Genomic DNA, 19128 nt, shown 5'->3' with positions numbered 1-19128 from the left:
GAAATATAGGAGGACATAAGAGCACTTAATGTAGAGAACTGAAGGACAAATTGCAGGGAAAATAATAACAAAAGCAGATAAGACAAATAATGAGCTATAAAGAAAACGAGGAGTAATCTGCTTTTTATTTCTTTTCTCTAATACAAACTTTTGAGACGTTGAGTTGAAAACAATTTTTTTTGAGCACCTCTGTACATATAAAAAATAAATAAGCAAAACATTACTCTATTTTAATGCATCCACATCAGTTATTTCGTTAATGTTATGTTTTTTCATTAAATGCAACTTCCTATAATAATTATCTAAAAACCTTTTATCGCAATGGTGACATTTAAAAGGTTTGACACCGGAGTGAGTGGAAATATGCTTTTGAAGTTTATTATTGAAAGCGAACGCTTTTGAACACAATGGACAACTAAATTTTTTTTCCGGTTTAACTATATTTATTGTACCAACGTCGTGTATGATTTTCATGTGTTTTTTCAAACTGTAACTATTTTTATATTCTTTACTTTCGCAAATATTGCATTTAAACAGTTTCTCATTACTGTGCGATTTTAAATGTTTTGTTAATTCTGATTTATCGAAGAATTTTTTTTCGCAAATGTAACAAGAAAATTCCCTAACTCCCAAATGTCTTTTAATATGATTAGCTAAGCTAGAATTTATGGGAAACCTTTTATCGCAATGTCTACAAACATATTTCCAATCTTTAGGATCCAGATGCATGCAAATTTTATGCGTTCTCAAAATACTGGCAGTGTTAAAACTTTTGTCGCACAAATTACATTTATACTCTCTTCTATTTAAATGTATTTTGCTGTGGTGATACAAATCACCAGAACAAACGAAACTTTTTCCACAATATGAACACACAAAAGGCTTCTCGTTATTGTGATTCCTTTTATGGACCAATAAACTATGGGAATTTGTATATTTTGCATCACAGAGGTCGCACTTATATGGTTTTTCAAAAGTATGCTTTGCACGAATATGAGCCGAATGGTGTTGTCTTCTGTTGAAAGTTTTTCCGCAATACTCGCAAGTCAAAGGTATTTTTAATTTCTTGTATCTTTTCTTAACGTTCAATTTGGATTCTTCATCACTGGAGTAATTGCCTTCATCAAAATATTCATTTTTAACAATAAGATTTTCATCTTTTGGTACATCATCTAATACTGATGTAATTTCTTCCTGTGGGTCTGTTTTCTTGTGTACTTTTGTAATATGTGATAACAACCACCTCTTTTGCGAAAAGTATTTATTGCATTTATCACAGTGAAATTTTTCAGTTTGTTGTACAATGAGCTTTTTCTTTTCATTTCGTAGATCTTCACTTTTTATGCAAACTTGAATAAAATCGTAAGCCAAATTCAGATTTTTAATGCAATTTTCACATATGCAAATATCTTCCTTCCAAACCTGCAAATAATATTCAAAATAAAATACATAGAACAAAAAAAATTATTAGATAATTATCACATCACTCAATAAATTGTGTAACTAACTAAAAAAAACACTGTTTTGTCAAAAATCAATTTTATTCATCAATGTAATCTCCTTCAAGGGTAATAGAATCATTCCAAAGCTTCTCTAACTATCATTATGTTATGCAAGTATGAATTACCCAGTATAAATAATATAAATATTGTTTGGTATACTATGTTTCTCTGATGCAAATAATGAATGTTTTATTAATAATTTCATTGAGATGTTTGCTCAATGTAGTTTTTGCAGAATGGCAGAAAGTTGAAATGAGTTTTTTAACAGTAAAGCCGGTTGTGTATATCATGCTGTTATTCTTAATTTTATATAATGTGATATAAAGAAACTTAATTGTTCATTCATATATGAAGTTAAACACAATTATATATTTCACGACTTGTTCAGGTATATTTTTAATAGGGTTGTCAATTAATACTTTGATAAAGGCTGAAATTCAGTAAAAATTAAAATGTTTCAACAAACTACTATCGATAAATCCAAGGTGGATAAAAGAATATTTATAATGGTAATATGGACATCGTATATTTAGGTGTAAATATTAAAAGTATATTTTATTCAATAAAGCTCCCAAAACACACAGATACATCTATAAATTTTAAAACTAGATAAGATATTAATATACACACCTGATTCGGCACACACACTGACAATTTGTGTATGAATTTAACATCTCTTTCGTCGGATTCAATAATATTTGTTAAATTTGAATTTTTTTCTACACATATATAACAAAAATCTTCCAATTCGGACATCTACAAATTTGTAAATAAAAAAATGTTATTTTAGTTATGTTGTTTACTTTTTATCTACTGGAAGTTTAGCCTAGACTAATTCGCTACAAGCCAAGATTTTACCTCATTGGAACCTTACTTTCCTGTCATTTAACATTAAACGAGAAGAATATATAGGTTATGTTTTAATACATTAATAAATATAAATACTTTTTATTATTATTTTATGATAATTGTATATAAAGTGCAAATACTTATTTATATTAGTTTAGAGGTACATTTCTATGTACATATGATTGTGTTATTATTAAATACAATGTATTTAATATAATAATGATAGCATGTATTTTATTTATTTCGAAAGCTATTTAAAATGAGCAAGGAAGACTTTAGTTGTTGTGTTTGCCTGAATAATAATAATTCTTTAACTCTAAATAAACTTTCAAAGAAAGATGAAAATCAGTTGACAATATTATCAAAACTAATTTTGAATATACCAGAAATTGTAAGTGCATATTTATTTTTGTTTTCAAAATTTTATAATTTTTATACGACTTTTCAGGAGTGGACTATAGAACATTTCATATGCGAGCCGTGTACAAACTTACTTAACATTGTACACAATTTTCGCGAAATGTGTTTGAAATCTGACTTTACCAGAAAGCAGAAAAACCAGAAAATAGAAGTTAATATTCACAAACAGGAAATTGATAAAGATAGCAACAGTGAAATTGTTAAAACAGAAAATATACAGTTGGATTGTAAAGAAGATTCTGATTCCGTTGATATAAGTGATAATGATGTTAAAAATGAGAATTCACAAAATATTGAAGGTATAGTGAATTGTTTAGCATTACTCCGGTCTATGAAACTCGATTATAAAAAATAAATTTATTTCTTAATCTTTGGCTCAAGTCACATTCATGATAAAAGTATGTGAGGTCTCCAGTAGCTTATAGAACATGACTTTGTTGGTAGATATAACATTTTCTGTGAGTTTTCGATCCCGAAAGCCTTGTAATCCTATTATCACTTTTTTATGCCTCTTTTAATGACAATTCCTTCCTTGGAAAATAGACTTATTTCAGCATCATAAAACAAAATTGTATACACAGTGATGCAGGTAGTATTATTAATACTTCTCAATAATGTTCTGCTGTTTCTTTTGAGAAGAGCCAAAGTTTTTTTGGAATTGATGATTAGGGTTTTTTGCACTTGTGAAATTCTGATAGGTCATAAATAAAAAATGTATTTAGATAATAAGATGCTTTTTTTAAGAAAATTTAGGTACTGTCATACTTGTTTTTCTACAAAGTCACAGTGAAATTTGAGGCATTTGTCATAATGAGAAACCAGCTTTGCTATACCTCTGTAAATAAGTCTGCTGCTAGTGAATTCAGGTTGATCCTTATCAAGATATGATGGTCACTGGGTTGTTGATCATGACTGTAAGACTTGAACTTTTGAAGAATAATTCGTCATGGATCAGAACCATGCCAGATGAAAGCATGCTTCTTCATTTGTTTTGAGTTACTGCCAAAATCTACATAGGGTTTCCCAGCAGACTTCCTTTGTTATTGTTCTTCTCTATTCCAACCATTGTTTTGACTGTTTGGTCTCTAGATTATTATACAGGGATACAAGGATGTATCACCAGTAAAAATAATCTTGTTATGGCTATCACTCAACACTTTTGGGACCTAATGGGCTCAGTGGTCAATAGAAAAATGTTAATTATAGTAGTATAGCAATGAATTGTTGTGAAGTTTTTTGTGAATATTAGAAAAAACACAATAGAAAGGAATAAGCTGACAAGACTTTGTTTTAAAAATGGAAGGTTTGTATGGAGTGTTGTATTCATCGAAAGTGATAGTAAATAAAAATGGATTCAACACACTTGTGGCCACACCAATTGAAAGTTTCAAAATTAAAAAAAAAACTTAAAGGTGAAAAATTTCATTTATTATAAATTCTATACATCGGGAATTATCTGCGTTAGACCTCGAGGTCCAAAAGTATGTTTAACAACATCAATATTTTGAATATCAAAAACAGTGAAATTGTGCGATTTCTTATCCCCTCCAACAGTTAAAACAAACGGTAAATCTGGACATAGATCTAAACAGTGAATGCTTCCCAAGTTGAATTCCTTCTGGGCAACACAGTTGGGTTCATTTTCTAAAGCAAAGTCCCAAATTTTTACAGTTTCGTCTGTAGAGGACGTTACTAAAAGTCCCTGGCACAACTTGCTGATTACTAATCCTGTTACTTCTTTTTCGTGAGCGTTTATAGACCATAACTGACCTTTTCTACAGTCAAAACATTGTACGGACCCAACACTGGTACCAGCCAAAAATGTAAAAGGGTCCAAAGGATTCCAACATAACCTTTCAGATTCTCCATCCAATAACCAAGTTTGATGACTTTCAGGGGTTCGGCAATCAAAGACTCTTGCACTTTTGTCACAACCTGCAATTATAAATTCAGTATTTTTATTGTAATTGTATTAAAAACATGTTGGAATGTTTTTGACCTCTTATTATATTTATAATAATCACACTATTTACTACTATCACTACATCCAAGGAATTTTTAAAATTATAACTTAGGTCCCTTATTGTCGCATGCCATTCAATTTGAGAGAAAGTAATCTAGTGAACAGTGCAGACTGGTGTAGTGCAAAGTGCTTTTATCATCTGATATTAAACACACTGTTTACACCCCACTCACAATCATACTGTTTAATCATCTTCAGAGACTGAAGGTAAACTACTTTACCTCGATCATTCCTACCTAATCTACATCCCACTTAACTTTTTGTAGGCATTTTTTTGTTTGGACGTCTTTTCGTTTTTTTTCCATTTTCCTCCTTCCAATAGAATTCTCAAAATTTTCAGCGTGTCCTAATAATCTTGCTCTTTGAGCTCTCTAATTGTTTGTGCACCTTTCAGTCTCGAATTTATATTGAATTAATTCTAATTAAGAAAAATAAAATTGTTTTGCTCCATTTCGTATGTATCAAATAAGTGTATAGGTATTATAGTATTTGTTCTTTTTTTGTCATTATTCCAAATTTCAATTGATCGCCTGTTTGAATAGAAACAGATCTTAATAATGAAAAAAAACTGTTATATAACTTTAAAAATATAGTTGGTAAAATTTGAAATTTTGTCACTACAAAAATCTCCAATATGGGGATATAAAAGTGATTAATAAAAATAAGTAATAACCTCCAGCTAATAAAGTTTGACCTTCTAATGGATGCCAGTCAAGACACTGAACTTTTTCTTGAAATGACTTGATTGTTGTACTTGGTTTTTTAATCTCCATATCCCAAAGTAACACAGTTTGGTCTACGGATCCGCTAGATAAAATGTGCTCATAAGTTTTATTCCATGCCAAAGCCAATACTGCATCTGTGTGACCTGTAAATTTTAATAATTATACGCAGTTAGAGGTTCAGAATGAATAATTTCTTGTCTTTGATTTTCTAACAAAATCCCACATTTAGGATAGGCTATAATAATGTACTTATAAGTAGAACTAAAAAGAAACTAGAAAAAAAATTTTACTCTTTAAAAAGAAAGCAAAAGTATATGGACTACACATAAATAAATATATTAATCAAGGAATGGATTTAAATAACTTCAACCAATCAAAAGTTACGACAGAGCAAAACAAGGAACATAGAATTGATAAGTCCAGGAATGGCAGTGACAACAACAAAGGAGATGAAACCGTGGAAATCTATCAATCAATCTGGCGAGAGGGAACAAAAAATTTGGAGCCCTTGGAGTACTTATAAGATCAAAAGTTTTTCGGAGGAGTGGAAGAGAAGAACGAACGAACGATATCAAAGCACAGTATGGTAATATTGAGGTGAGATTTGTGGTCAGAGCAAAAAGATTCTGTTGGATGGGGTATACGCCAGAACAGATGAAGATAGTCGGATGAAAAGATCTTTATTGAAAAAAGGGACAAAAAGGAAAAGAGGTCGTTCACTGAAAAAATGAAGTATATAGAGAAGATCTAGAAAGAATGGGAAAAGGGAAGTAGAGCCTTGAGCCTATAAGACCTGTTTACAGTGGAGAAATTTCTAGAGACTGGCTCAAATTGACTTTTATGCAGATAATCAAAAAATTATTCTGAAGAAATATATGGGATACAATGAGGAGGAGGTGGTATGAATATTGTTTAGAAATCCGGATCAAAATAATTATTTATTGTTCTGGTTGTAGAAACATTTATTTTTCATTATGCTAATGATGACATACTCACCGATTGGGTTCTTATTTTTCTTGTTACCCACCCTTCCTAATGTGAAAGCAGGTTCTATAACATTCATAATATCCAAATCCCAAACTTCTATAATAGGTGTCATAGATCCCACAGCACAGTAATTGCCTTTTGGCATTTTTGGTTCATAGTTCAATGGCTCGACACATAGAGGAAACGATGGTAGAATAATATCATGATGAACATATAAGGATTCTTCATCTTCATTGTATACATATACTTCCAACATACTTGCGTCCCCTTCAACATGTCCTACTAATATTAAATTGTCGGATAGTTTTATTTTGTCATCTTCTTTATCAGAATCATCTGATTCTAAAATAAAATACGTATGTGAGAAATTGAGTTAGAACATTAAAACATATTTAACCAAATATCAAAAGAAAGGGCTTAAAAGTTGAAAAAATCGAGCAATATGATTAATAAAAATGTTTCCATTATTTATGAAATAGCACTAGTACATTACGCACCTAGGGAGAAAAGTTTGCTTTTGTCCCTGGTATGCGTGACAAAAGTGGCCCGAGAAAAACTTTCTTTTGCTTCTAGTATTGTAGTAATAACTTGTTTATTGAAATTTTTACTCTTGATGACAGTTTGCCCCACACGGCATTTAGTATTTATTATCGCGTGAAAATACAGAATTGAAATTAAAAAACTGAATTTAGATGATTCTAGTGATAGTGAATTAGAATACATCAAGGAGAGAGAAAAAATAGTATATGCACCACAGGAGAAAAGTAGGGCATTCTCGCCCGCGATTTTTGTCCCCTGAGTATATTTTTTAAGGGTTAAACAGAAACCTTTCAAATAATTGTGTAAATAGAAATTTTAAAAATTTCAATTGAATATTTTATTTTTTCAAAAATTATTCTAATTATATTTCCAAGTTACTTCTATTTAAATTATATTTTATGTTATTAATGTCAAATGAACACCACGTGGATATGATAAGAGCATTTTTTAACAAATATTTCTTTTAATATTTATTATACCTGAAAAATTTTCTTGTGCATCATTATCTAGTTCAGCTATTGAACTGATACCTAAAGTATTTGCTGTATCATTAATTTCATCGTCACTATCATATTTTTCAAGTCCAAATTCATCTGTAGCCGTTCCATCTTCCATAGGTTCTTCTTCCCTACTTGCATCTTGTATTTTTGTTTTAGTATCGTTTATTATCTGTACAAGTTCATTTTTTGAAAGCTGTATTTTTACTGGGTTTGTATTAGCTACCCCTCGTTTTATCCATTTTGCGCACGATATAAAATTCACAGTTGTGGTATTTTCTATTTCCATTTTTTTTTTTTGGATTCAAATACACATGTTTAGTGTGTTGTCAAAATTGAGGTTAGGTTAAATCTTTCCAAGGTTGTCTTATCGTAGTTTGTATACAGCAAAATTTGGTCTCGTAACCAGTTAAGTCGCTATAATCAGATGAGGGAATCATTTGCTAAGTAAATATAACCTAACCAATTTTTTTTAAAATTTGAGTCCGATTCTGTATTAGGGGTAAAAAATTTTTTTTAAATGACACAATACTTCGAAATTTCTATATTTACTGATATTGGAATTTCGAATCTTAAATATTATTTTATTTTAGAAAAAAAATGTCGCCGAACAAGAAGGAACAGAAAGTTTGAATTTGACTGTGAAAAGTGTTCGAAAAATTTCTATTCTAGTATAGAATTGATAAAACATTGTGTTGAAATACATAGAATGATCCAAAAAGATGTCAGACCATTTTGCTGTACAAGATGCAATAGTCGATTTGGTAATTATTTCATTTACTTCCAATTTAATTAATTAGTTTGAGTCGTGTAGGTGAATTTGTTATAGCTTTAGTTAATATTGAGACCCTTATAAACTTGATACAGAATTGACTTACTATATGAGGCAAAACCTTATAAGGTATACAAGGACAAGAGATATGCATTGCTAAATGTATTGAAAAACTGCAAGAAAAATAAAAAAAACAATTCTGCTTCAACTGGAAGTTATAGATGGCCATAAAAAGAAGCCAAATAGACATTTCTCCTTTTTTAAATAAATAATTCTCACAATCAATACATTTAATGATATACATAGTTCATAGTAGCAAAGCCAATGCCCTTTGCCCACCAGGCGCTTTGGTTTGAACTTTCTGATGTCACTAGGAAGTGAACTGTGAGGATTGCTCAAGTGTTTGAACTACATTCGTGCGACTGGTGGACACTCACAGATGACGTGGTCTGTAGTTTCATCCTCTTTCAAGCACCAGCATCACTCTGGATCGTCCGTGATGCCCTAGGTGTGGAAATGGCGTCTTAGATGACTGTGTCCAGTTAAAAGAAAATGGAAATGAAACAAGTGGAGTTTTTCATATATTTAGACGGCGATTTCTCAATTTTGATTCCAAATTCTCTTTCATGTAAATTTGATATCTTCAGATGTTTTCAAATGCTATTTGAATATCTATAAAATCGAAATTTTATTGCAGGGAATTCTTCAAATTTGGTTCAGCATATTAAATATCACGATGCAGTTCGATCGAATGTTTGTAGTTATTGCGGAAAAGGTTTTATTACAAAGACAGATTTAAAAATACACGAAAAACAGCACCTCAATAAAAGAGAATACGAATGTAATATTTGTAAAAAAAGCTTCAATACTCACAAAGATTTGAGGTAATTATTTCCTCCCTTATTTTAAAATAAAATTTATTTACTGACAGCAAACAGTTTACCTTCAGTCTCTGAAGACGATAATTTGGTTATCGAAACACGCCTTAGACTTAAACAGTGTAATATGAGTGTTGGTGTAAACAGTGTGTTCACTATGAATATCTCCAACTTCTCTCGCCATTCTATTTATGTTTACCATTTATAATAAAATCTAATATTCACAAATATTATTTAATGTTTCAGATCTCACAAACTCGTCGTTCACACAGATCCCTTACTTTGGAAATACTTATGTGAATATTGTAATAAACGTTTTCCGATTAAATCAAATTACGATTGTCATATGCGTCGCCATACAGGAGAGAAAAATTTCGAATGTCATTTGTGCAATAGAAAATTCACGGACAAATGTGTTTTGCAACGACATATGAGAACTCATTCCAATATTAGAGAATTTCGATGTGACCAATGCGATAAAGAGTATAAAGATAAAAGGGTCATGCAAATTCACATGGCAAAAATACATGGTTAGTACATACACTTCGTTCTATCACTGGATCACAGCCTTGAAATGTTTCAGTATTTTATTCACACAGATTTATGCACACTAAGATTTACAACAATGTTCAAAATTTACATTTCATACATACATAAATTTCAAAGCGTTTTCTTTTCTTTTAATTGTGTCAAAAGTCTGCTGGAAGTCTATAAAAATTTCCATATCTATAATGTAATCTTGTGTCTTTTCAATCACGATAAATAGTGTTATTTTTGCACCCTCTATAATCCCTTTTTTGGTATTTTCATTATCAAAGCCTCCCTCCACTCCATTGGCATCTTTTCTTCTTTCCCTACTGACATAACTCTTCATGCATCTCTTTCCTCTCGTTTTATCCACTCTTGGTTCTATTTTTCGGCTTTTTTATGCTTCAAGTGTCTCTCCTGCTGTTGGTATTCCTTCTACTTTTCCCACACTTGATCTTATAATTATTATTCTCCTACATTATCTGTTAATAGTGTTTAGAAATTTTCTATCCATACTTCTTCAGCTTTTTTCTAATTCCTCTCTCTCCCTAACATGTTTTGTGTTTAGTTTTTGCTCTCAATCATTTTGTCATTTCATTTGATCTTTGTTTTTTTATTGTCATTTGTTGTCCATTTGCTACTTCACTTCCCTTCTGTTTTTGTTCTTTGTCCAACTTCCTACATGTTGCTGCATAATCTTTGACAATCATTCTTCCAAGTCTTCTTGTGAGATTGCTTCTCTTACTCCGTTTTGTTATTTAGATCATTTATTAAATAATTATTATTTAGACATAAAAAGTAATGCCCATTTTATAATTAGTCCATTATAATGAATTTCCCATAGATTTGAAATTTTAATAATTTGATTTTTAGGAATAGGTGTTGGAGAAATTAAACTTCCATCTAAGGAAAAGAAATACATTTGTCATATATGTCCGAAAGCATATTATGCGAAGAACAAACTTACTAGGCACTTGTACACACACACTGGCGAGAAACCTTTCTTTTGCGCGGTCTGCAATAAAAAATTCAATGATAAATCATATGTAAAACAACACATGAAAAAAACACACAATATCGAATCTGATAATTCTTTGTATAAATTATAAATATAATGAGAATTAATTTTATAAAATATTTTTTTCTAGTCGTGTGTATTACTATAGAATCCGAACAAATGGCTTTAGCGTAGGTTATAGTTATTTGGTCGACAGCAATGATATTCTCAGTTGAATGGTTGCTCTGGGGCTAGCAAGCCTCGTATTACTTTTCCCCTCATGTTATTTGCTAAATATTATTATTTTTTTACTCATCTCATCTTTAACCGACGCTTCGGTTCTTTGAGAACCAGTACCTTCTCAACAATCGACTACCAATCCTTTCTGTCCCGAGTATGGTGCCTCCAGCGTCGAACACTCTGGCTGGATCAGGTCCGCCTCAACGTCCTCCAACCAGCGAAGGCATCTCTCCACCTCCGGATGGACGCCACCAAATCTGGCTCACCATACATTTCTCCAGATCCTCCACGCACCATTCTCGCAACCAGAGCTAAAAATCTTTCGTGGGGTCTTACGTTCCCAGCAATTCAAAATCCACTAACTTGTCGTCGTCATAATACATGTATCGCATCTTACGGGACGGATTATTGTCTTGTAAATCGTGTTAGCCACAGCAATTCTTCCCTTGTTATCTGTTGTCACGTCTTTATCTACAGTTTGGATCCGTTTACTGCCCACCAATTATTATTTTACCATCTGAGATAGGTTTTGTTGGAGAAAACAACATTTTGGTACTGGTCCACAAATTATCTAAAATATGGTAAGAGTCGATTAAATGTATTTTTCTTAATTTTGCAGAATATATTTCTGGAAATATATAGTACATATATAATTTCATTTATTGCAAATCCTAAATATCGTTTCCATATAAACTTTGCCACATCGTCTTTTCACAATAATACACATAATGAACATCATAAAAGCCTAAAACAAAAAACATTATATAAATACATCGTTCGCTTTCATAAGAAATATTGAAAACTGTATTTATCAACAAAAGAATAACTTTTATCAATTAAATGCATTGTTAAACCGGTACTACAGTGCAAAAACGACAAGAGCTGTCGGGAGTTTTTCTTCAGGTGGTACTTCACCAGAGTGAGCATTCCAGTAACTCTTCATTGCTTAATGAAAGGGCCTTGTAGGACCAGTTTGTAGAATAAAAAATCTTTTGCATAACACTGAATTGTTCAACACGTGCACTCAGATGTGGTCAGTTATCCACATCACAATAACTTTGTTGTTTGCTCTGAGTGAGGTTAGAAACTTTGCATTTCCATACTAGCAATTTAATTGGAGTCACATACTCTTAGTGTCGAGGCTAGTGAAGAAGTAGCACTTAACTTGAACATATTAAATATACATCAACATAACAATATAACAAAAATTTATACTACGTCGCGCGTGCTGAATCTCTGAAAACGGCATAGCTTCGCTGAGATCTCGACGTTTGAGATCTGATCGCTTTGCTGTTCAGAGACTGAATAGTAGAAGAATACAATTATATTGTTTTTTCCTAACAAGTGTATCAAGTATATTGGAGAGGATTAATTCAATTGTATGCTATTAGGACATCAATGTTACTTGGAATATCCTGGGTCAGGTATCGGTCAGTCAGGCAGGGGTGAAAGGAGTATTATTGTTTTGTAGAATTGTTGAGGGGCATATGGCGTGGTCGCCACATCCCATTTAATAAGATCTGTTTTTCCAGGCACGTTGATAGAAAGAACTACTGAAATCACCAAATCTCAATTTTCTGGTCACTAAAACAAATAGTTTAAGAGAGATTACTTTGAGAGCTTTAAACGAGATTGGTTATAATAAATCAGTTCTTTTGGTGCTTTTTTACAACTTCCAGATAGAAAATTGGGGTATTGGAAAAAATTTGTTTTCAGTTTATTGGAAATCATGAAATTTTTGTTTGTTTCAAAGTAATTTTGAGTATATTTTGTCTAAATCTATTAGATACAATTTTTTTTATGACAGAGGGAGAAACTACACTCATCTGGATGTAATTTTGATATTTTTTGTAACTTTACCTCTACATAACAAATCAGTCCGAGTCAGACCCACTTTCAGACAGGCACAAATCATCATTGAGCAACCTTGTATCAATTTTCATCGCAGCGCCATTACCATTACTATATCCATTCATTTTACTACCGGTAAAACTATTTTTATTTACTGTCGTGGCTTCATCGGAATCTGAATCGCTTCCACTACTAGATGAAGACGTATCGGTTATTTCCCCAACGCCGTTTTCAACCTGCAATATATAATTTTAGACGGATAGTAATTGTATTATTATTGTATTTATTAAAAACATTACTAGAATTTGTTTTATAAGTAAGTAATTACTCATTTCAAATTCCATCAAAAGAAAGTTTATCAACGATCAACATATTACACTGATAAACCTACTTTTGACAAAACTATTATAAAAAAATGATTAATAAAGCTGAAACTTTGATTAAATTCAACTTAAAAAAACTAATTTTTGAACCATTTAAAATTGGAAGACTTTTTTGTCTAAATTAGAAAAAAAAAGAAATGCAATTTTTTTACTAAATGAATCATGGAAAATAGCAATTTGGACCAAATTTAAAAAAATTTAGTCTTATTAAACTGAAACCATTTTTTGACAAAATTAAACTAACTAACCTAACCTAGAAATGCAAATTTAGTCGTTATAATCTTATTAATATTCCTTCCCCTTATTTTAGTTCAAATTCTTTTTAATTTTTGTACTATCAATGTTCAAAGTTTGAAGGTTTTAAAAAGAAGAGAATAATTTATATCTTACATTGTAATTTTTGTTCTATAAAAATGTGAATTTTCATGCACATAGAAATGAAAGTATCCCCCCCAATTGTGTTTTCATAGGGTGGTTTAAAATTTTAAGGAGCTATCATTATAATATGTCTAACCTTTAATGTGGGAAGAGCAGTTGGTGTCTGTCGCTTTTCTGGTGATGATCGTTGGTTGCTCAAATTTTGTGTTCTAGAATTGTGAACAGTTGATGAGTTCTGGGCATTCCTTGAAGGTGGTCTAGGTTCAGAAAAATCGTCTATCCCTATCATAGGAAGGCTGGCAAGTGTACTAATATTATTATGCGACCTAAAAAAAATAATATAAAGACTCACTGTTTCTTCTATTCAAAAATTATAAGATCCTGATTCACGTCCTTTTACCCGATTAAACATTTTCCATAATAAAATGTAAAAATTAACAAAAACTCTGATAAATGCGTCCTGGTAAGGATATTTACACCAGAATCCTTTCTATTTTTTGCTCTGTTCTCCAAATAAATAGAAAATGTGACTTTGCATCGAAAAACAGATTACAAAATTTTTTAAATTCAAAAGTCTACAAACAAATAAAAGATGTAACAAGACTTTGGTCACCAACAAGAAGGTACAGTAGTGCTTGATATCTAAAATGTGATTAAAAAAAAACATATAACAGCCTATTCCCATTAAAGGTATATGGGAATACTGGTTAAAAAGCTCACAAATAATTTTATCACTACAATATAAAAATCATAAAATTATCTTATCAAAATACAATAGGTAACAAATAAAAGGAGTGGCTCTTTCCTCCAAATGGAAAAGTTGGAGATAAGAAACTTCAAGTGGCCTCATCAACAACGAACTAAACGGAAGAAATACTCCAGGATTAAGACAGTACAAAAGAATCATTACCATATCAGCTAAGAACTCTGAGAGGTTCTTGAAATGTCCAAAAAAGACATTTAACTGGTGGTCAGTCTTCTGACTCAAAGACTCATTTGGCTAAGAGGCTTAAGTGACTCAAAGGAGAGACTAACACCTTGGGATATAGGACAAAAAAACTTGTTGTGGAAGGATCTAAGCATTTTGGAGGAAGAACGATGAGTAGCAGAGACATGCTACAAAATATATTTTTAGGTATAGGTGTCTAAACGACTCCTTGAACAAGATTTTATTAAATTACTTCCATATCTACCTAGAAATTTTTGTTAATTTTTTTTCCTTGTATGCTGAAAATATCCCAAGCAGGTAAAGTTTTCCTACATGTAACAACTGGATTTTCATGTTAAATTCTTTACAATAACAAATATCGAAAAATGGTATAGCGGATAAATTAAACGCTATTGTTAACTAATAATAATACCTACTTACTCATTAATGCTATTATATAGATCTCTCTTTGGACTTTTGACTGGGTGTCCGGGAGATGGGTAACTGGGACTCGCATGAAGAGGTGAATGCTTTGGAACTAAATGAGTTATCTGTCTATCAGCTCCTCTACGGCTTCCACTGGCGACTTTCGTTTTACTTGAAATGCGATGACCAACTCCTCCCATTGTTACACTACCACCTGGTGCGTTTCCTGGAGGCGTTTGAGATCTCATCGGCAAACTCTGTTTTGAATTAGAGTTTGATAACAAACTACTACTGGATCTATCATTATTTTGAGATATTTTGTCACCTAAAAATATAAACAAAATTAATTTAAGAATTAATTTGATTTGGGATACAACGTTTATTTGTTTGTATTGATAATAATATTAATGATTATTGAGAATTTTAAAAATAAAAAATATATGAAAAAAATTAGTAAGAAAAAACCCAACAATCCAGTATCAAGACAATAATAAACTTGTAAACCTAAAGAAACAAATGCAAATGGTTATGTGGGACAAGGAGGAAATTCGAAGATACGATCATAAACACTTTGTAAACTAATATAGCATTTTTGTTATATATCAAGTTAACATGTTTATCTATCATATTTCAATTAAAAAGTAAATACAAAAAGCTTGTCAGGAAACTTTTGTATATCATAAAGTTTTATTATCACCTTAATGCTACCTTACCTTTAGATATATTATGTGGTTTGTTGTATTCACTTCTAGTTTTCTTAACTTGAATATTGCATCGCAATTTCTCTAATGTAATTTCACCAGTAACTCTGTCTATTATGAGTACGCATTCTTTAGTATATGGTTTTTGAGAGCCCTTGAAGACAGTTTGTGGAATACCAGCTCCGTCTATAAAACAGATATATAGAGTATTTAATTGCATTTTTTCCCCAAAAAATGAATAGTTATGTCAATAAATGTAACCTTCACTAAGGTAAGAGCACCAGAGCCAGACAATGTACTTATATAAGACACTTTCTAGTTTGATCCTCAACATTAAGAGAACAATCATTGTCTCCATTTATCTGTTAAAATGAAATTAGACATAGGATTCCCTTTATGTAATTAAAGAGTTAAACAACAGACTTTCTGCCATTTAGTGTGGTAAACAAGACATATTTAGCTTGATATTTCTGTGAATTATAATAAAATTTTGCTATGGTGAATATTGTTAAATACAGACTTTTAAATTTCAAATTGAGAGTATATACTTGATATTTTTAGTTTTCTGTGACTTTAGGGTAATAACCATTGAACTACAGGGCTTGAAATCAAAGTTTCTTTGTTTTTGTCGATTTTGGGTAGATTTATTTCTGATTTAAATCAGTGGTTGACATATTATGTCGTCTATAGGTATAATGAAGAATATATTGTATCACAAAATAGAAAAAAATAAATCAAGCAAAAACACGAACAGCTTTTTTTTAATTTTACATATCTACGAAAATACTGGCATGGAGTAAAGAGCAGATGTCTTTAGCTCTGTCTGCCTGCAGAAATGGTACTCCTCTAGCAACTGCTACAAAAATTTCAAGGAAAATATCCCGAGTGGAAAAAAATTGGACTTTCCCCAATGTTTCCTTCAGAATAAGAAGGAAAAATTGTTGAATTGATTAAATTCATGGCAAAGTTTCTAATAAGTAATATTATGATAATATTTTGTGCTAGGAAACTAGCAGTTCAGTTAAAGAAAATTAATCTTGATGTAAAAATCACAAGATTGGATGTAAATGGTTTCATAGATCACCACTCAACTTTGTTCCAGTGTATAAACCAAAATTTAGCTGAAAGTTTATGAAAAAAAAATTTTACTCAAGTACCTCGTAAAATCTTCATTCGTTATATCCTGATATTGATTTATTATGTAAATAGTGAGAATTATACTATTTTATTTATTTCAATTTTGTTATTAGTTTAGCAGTATTAACACACAGTCTGTCGCTGGCACCAAAAATCTTCAGAATTACTAATTATATCAGTTTACTTAGTATCAACTACCTAATGCATTAATAATAGAAGATATTTCTTATTTTTTCAATTTGAATATGTAATAATTATATTATTAGTACAATCGAAATAAGATAATAAAAAGATAAATTATATAACTGGAATTTTGATAAGGTTTCACATGCCAAACTTCTAAATAAATTCAGATTGTATGGTTTGTCATCCTTACTCATCGACTGGCTTAGAAGCTTTCTCAAAGACCGATCCATCTAGGTCGCTGTTGATAATCACACCTGAGAAAGGTATGAGGTCAATGCAGGTGTTCTCCAGGGATGCATCTTGTCAACTAATCTTTTCCTCCTGTATATCAACGTTCTACTCGACAAAACTAATCTATAGCTTCACCAACAGCTTCTAATCCTCTACAAGTCCTAGATTTGTCTATCTTTGGAATAATACTAGACTCACAAGCATACCCTGAGGATGCTCTTGACTCAATACAGAAGAGCTATCAGAAACAGGCAGATGTTGACTCAGTTCGCCTGTATATGCCCAAAACGTCAATTTATCAGAAATCATTTCTTTGTAGAAGTGTAAGCCTGTGGATTCAGTTACCAAGGCATATCTTTCCTGAACACCAAAGCCTACAGAAGTTCAAGATCAATATGTAATAGGTTTTACCCTATTGTGATTGTTTTTCATATAAAAAAAGTCGTAAAGATATGTCTGTATTACCTACTAACTAATCTACAGCTTTACCAATGATAGCACACTGGCATCATCGTTTAAATTAACTTTAAAAAATTCTGAAGTATGGTGGAAGCAATCTGATTGAGTTTAATGCAGCAAAGACGACCCAAGCTTCCATTTTTACAAAGAAAACTGGCATAGCAGCTCACAATTTAGTCCTGTCTGAACATAAAATATCAGCATCACTGCAAAACTGCTTCTTGGGCGTTAAGGTTGGGAGAAATAAGTGCTGGCATAGTCACATGGTCAAATTAGCTAAGGAAGCTTATTATCTATACCTAGTTGATAGAAATTTTTTGTTACGCCAAATAGTAATTATTTCATTTCTAAGTAAAATGGTAGACAAAGTAACAGTTAATTTACTTACTTTTTCTACTACATCAAGTAAAAAAGAGTATCCTATATCAATAATAATCTCAAAAAGGACGTAATAAATAAAAATATTGAGAACGCAAAATTCTATTAAAAAAATTTTTAGTAGTTTCATACCTAAATGAGGTACTGTAACAGTAACTTGATTAACTCCAGGAACTTCTACGGTAGCTTTTTTATTAGTATCGACTGAGGCTGGCTTAAAATCATCTGAAAAGACATGGTTGTGAGACTATTGAAATTAAATGTGGCTAAAATGTAGACTTACATTTCATAGTGTGGAAAGCTTTAGATTTTGGATTACTGAAACTTTGACCAATCTTTAATTCTCGACACTCACTTCCTAGTCCTAGTTTATCAGCCATATTTCACTATTTAAACCATCCTCTGGGGTTGATTTTACAAAACAAGTTTCAAGATTTTTTTGGCACTAACTTATTTTTTCAAGTGAACCTAAACTACTAGTTTTCTTTTGCTTCAATACTAAAAATCGTCAAACGTTCAAACAATCGCATAAAAAACTATAAAAATCTCAACATATGAACACACGTATTGAGACTATTGAAAGGTAGAGTAAAATTGTGAATTGGTAGAATGTAAAATATTGACCTACTTTTTGACATTTGACCGACCACTATTTGACTGTTGTCAGGGTTGCCAGACTGATAAAATAAGATATAAAATGTCAAGGTCTATTATTAATAAGTATCAAAGATAAATTTCGAATAACATAGAAATTATCTGAAATTGGAAATTAACTTTGAAAATGTTGTATTCATCTGTATATCTATCCTGTTTATAACAAGGAGTGATTTGGATGTAAGTTGGTGATTCTATAAGCTTCTGAATGGTCAAACCATTATGTACTATTGAGATCTATGTTAGATGCTGAAACAATATCTAAAAAATTAGTTGTGATCAGCAATCAGAACCATAGATAACAGTTTAATAGAGAGAACTGAATTACCAGCATCTATAATATTAAATCAGATATTTTTGCCTCAATTTCAGCAGCTTGATATTTATGTTGGTGATCCATCTAGTTCAATTGTAGATAATTCCAAAAATAAAATTTTGGTTTATAATTAGAAACCATG

At 31.1% G+C, this 19128-nt stretch overlaps 4 protein-coding genes across 4 annotated transcripts; 1 reads left to right on the top strand and 3 right to left on the bottom strand.

Annotated features, from left to right (window-relative positions):
• Positions 1-90: 90 nt before the first annotated feature.
• LOC130892682 (zinc finger protein 675-like) lies at positions 91-2345 on the bottom strand. Its single transcript, XM_057798208.1, has 2 exons — positions 2133-2345; positions 91-1422 (listed from the first exon to the last, which is right to left on the bottom strand). Exons 1-2 carry the CDS (start codon positions 2256-2258, stop codon positions 226-228), a joined length of 1323 nt encoding a protein of 440 aa, XP_057654191.1. The 5' UTR covers positions 2259-2345; the 3' UTR covers positions 91-225.
• Positions 2346-2392: 47 nt separating this feature from the next.
• Positions 2393-10866, top strand: LOC130892683 (gastrula zinc finger protein XlCGF52.1-like). The gene is made up of 6 exons (XM_057798209.1): positions 2393-2742; positions 2800-3070; positions 8137-8307; positions 9013-9199; positions 9440-9723; positions 10595-10866. The coding sequence occupies exons 1-6, from the start codon at positions 2611-2613 to the stop codon at positions 10828-10830; spliced, it is 1281 nt and encodes a 426-aa protein (XP_057654192.1). The 5' UTR covers positions 2393-2610; the 3' UTR covers positions 10831-10866.
• Positions 4178-7896, bottom strand: LOC130892681 (periodic tryptophan protein 1 homolog). Its single transcript, XM_057798207.1, has 4 exons — positions 7526-7896; positions 6516-6848; positions 5468-5662; positions 4178-4706 (listed from the first exon to the last, which is right to left on the bottom strand). Exons 1-4 carry the CDS (start codon positions 7830-7832, stop codon positions 4210-4212), a joined length of 1332 nt encoding a protein of 443 aa, XP_057654190.1. The 5' UTR covers positions 7833-7896; the 3' UTR covers positions 4178-4209.
• A 693-nt stretch (positions 10867-11559) lies between the features above and the next one.
• On the bottom strand, positions 11560-18670 carry LOC130892684 (ell-associated factor Eaf). Its single transcript, XM_057798210.1, has 7 exons — positions 18300-18670; positions 18149-18241; positions 15638-15811; positions 14940-15249; positions 13707-13896; positions 12819-13045; positions 11560-11703 (listed from the first exon to the last, which is right to left on the bottom strand). Exons 1-6 carry the CDS (start codon positions 18394-18396, stop codon positions 12833-12835), a joined length of 1077 nt encoding a protein of 358 aa, XP_057654193.1. The 5' UTR covers positions 18397-18670; the 3' UTR covers positions 11560-11703; positions 12819-12832.
• Positions 18671-19128: the final 458 nt, after the last annotated feature.

Source organism: Diorhabda carinulata, chromosome 4 (genome assembly GCF_026250575.1).
Source record: "Diorhabda carinulata isolate Delta chromosome 4, icDioCari1.1, whole genome shotgun sequence".
In the NCBI taxonomy this organism is placed as follows: Eukaryota; Metazoa; Arthropoda; class Insecta; order Coleoptera; family Chrysomelidae; genus Diorhabda; species Diorhabda carinulata.
Note: the sequence above shows the minus strand (reverse complement) of the source record. Positions and strands in the feature narration are given on the sequence as shown.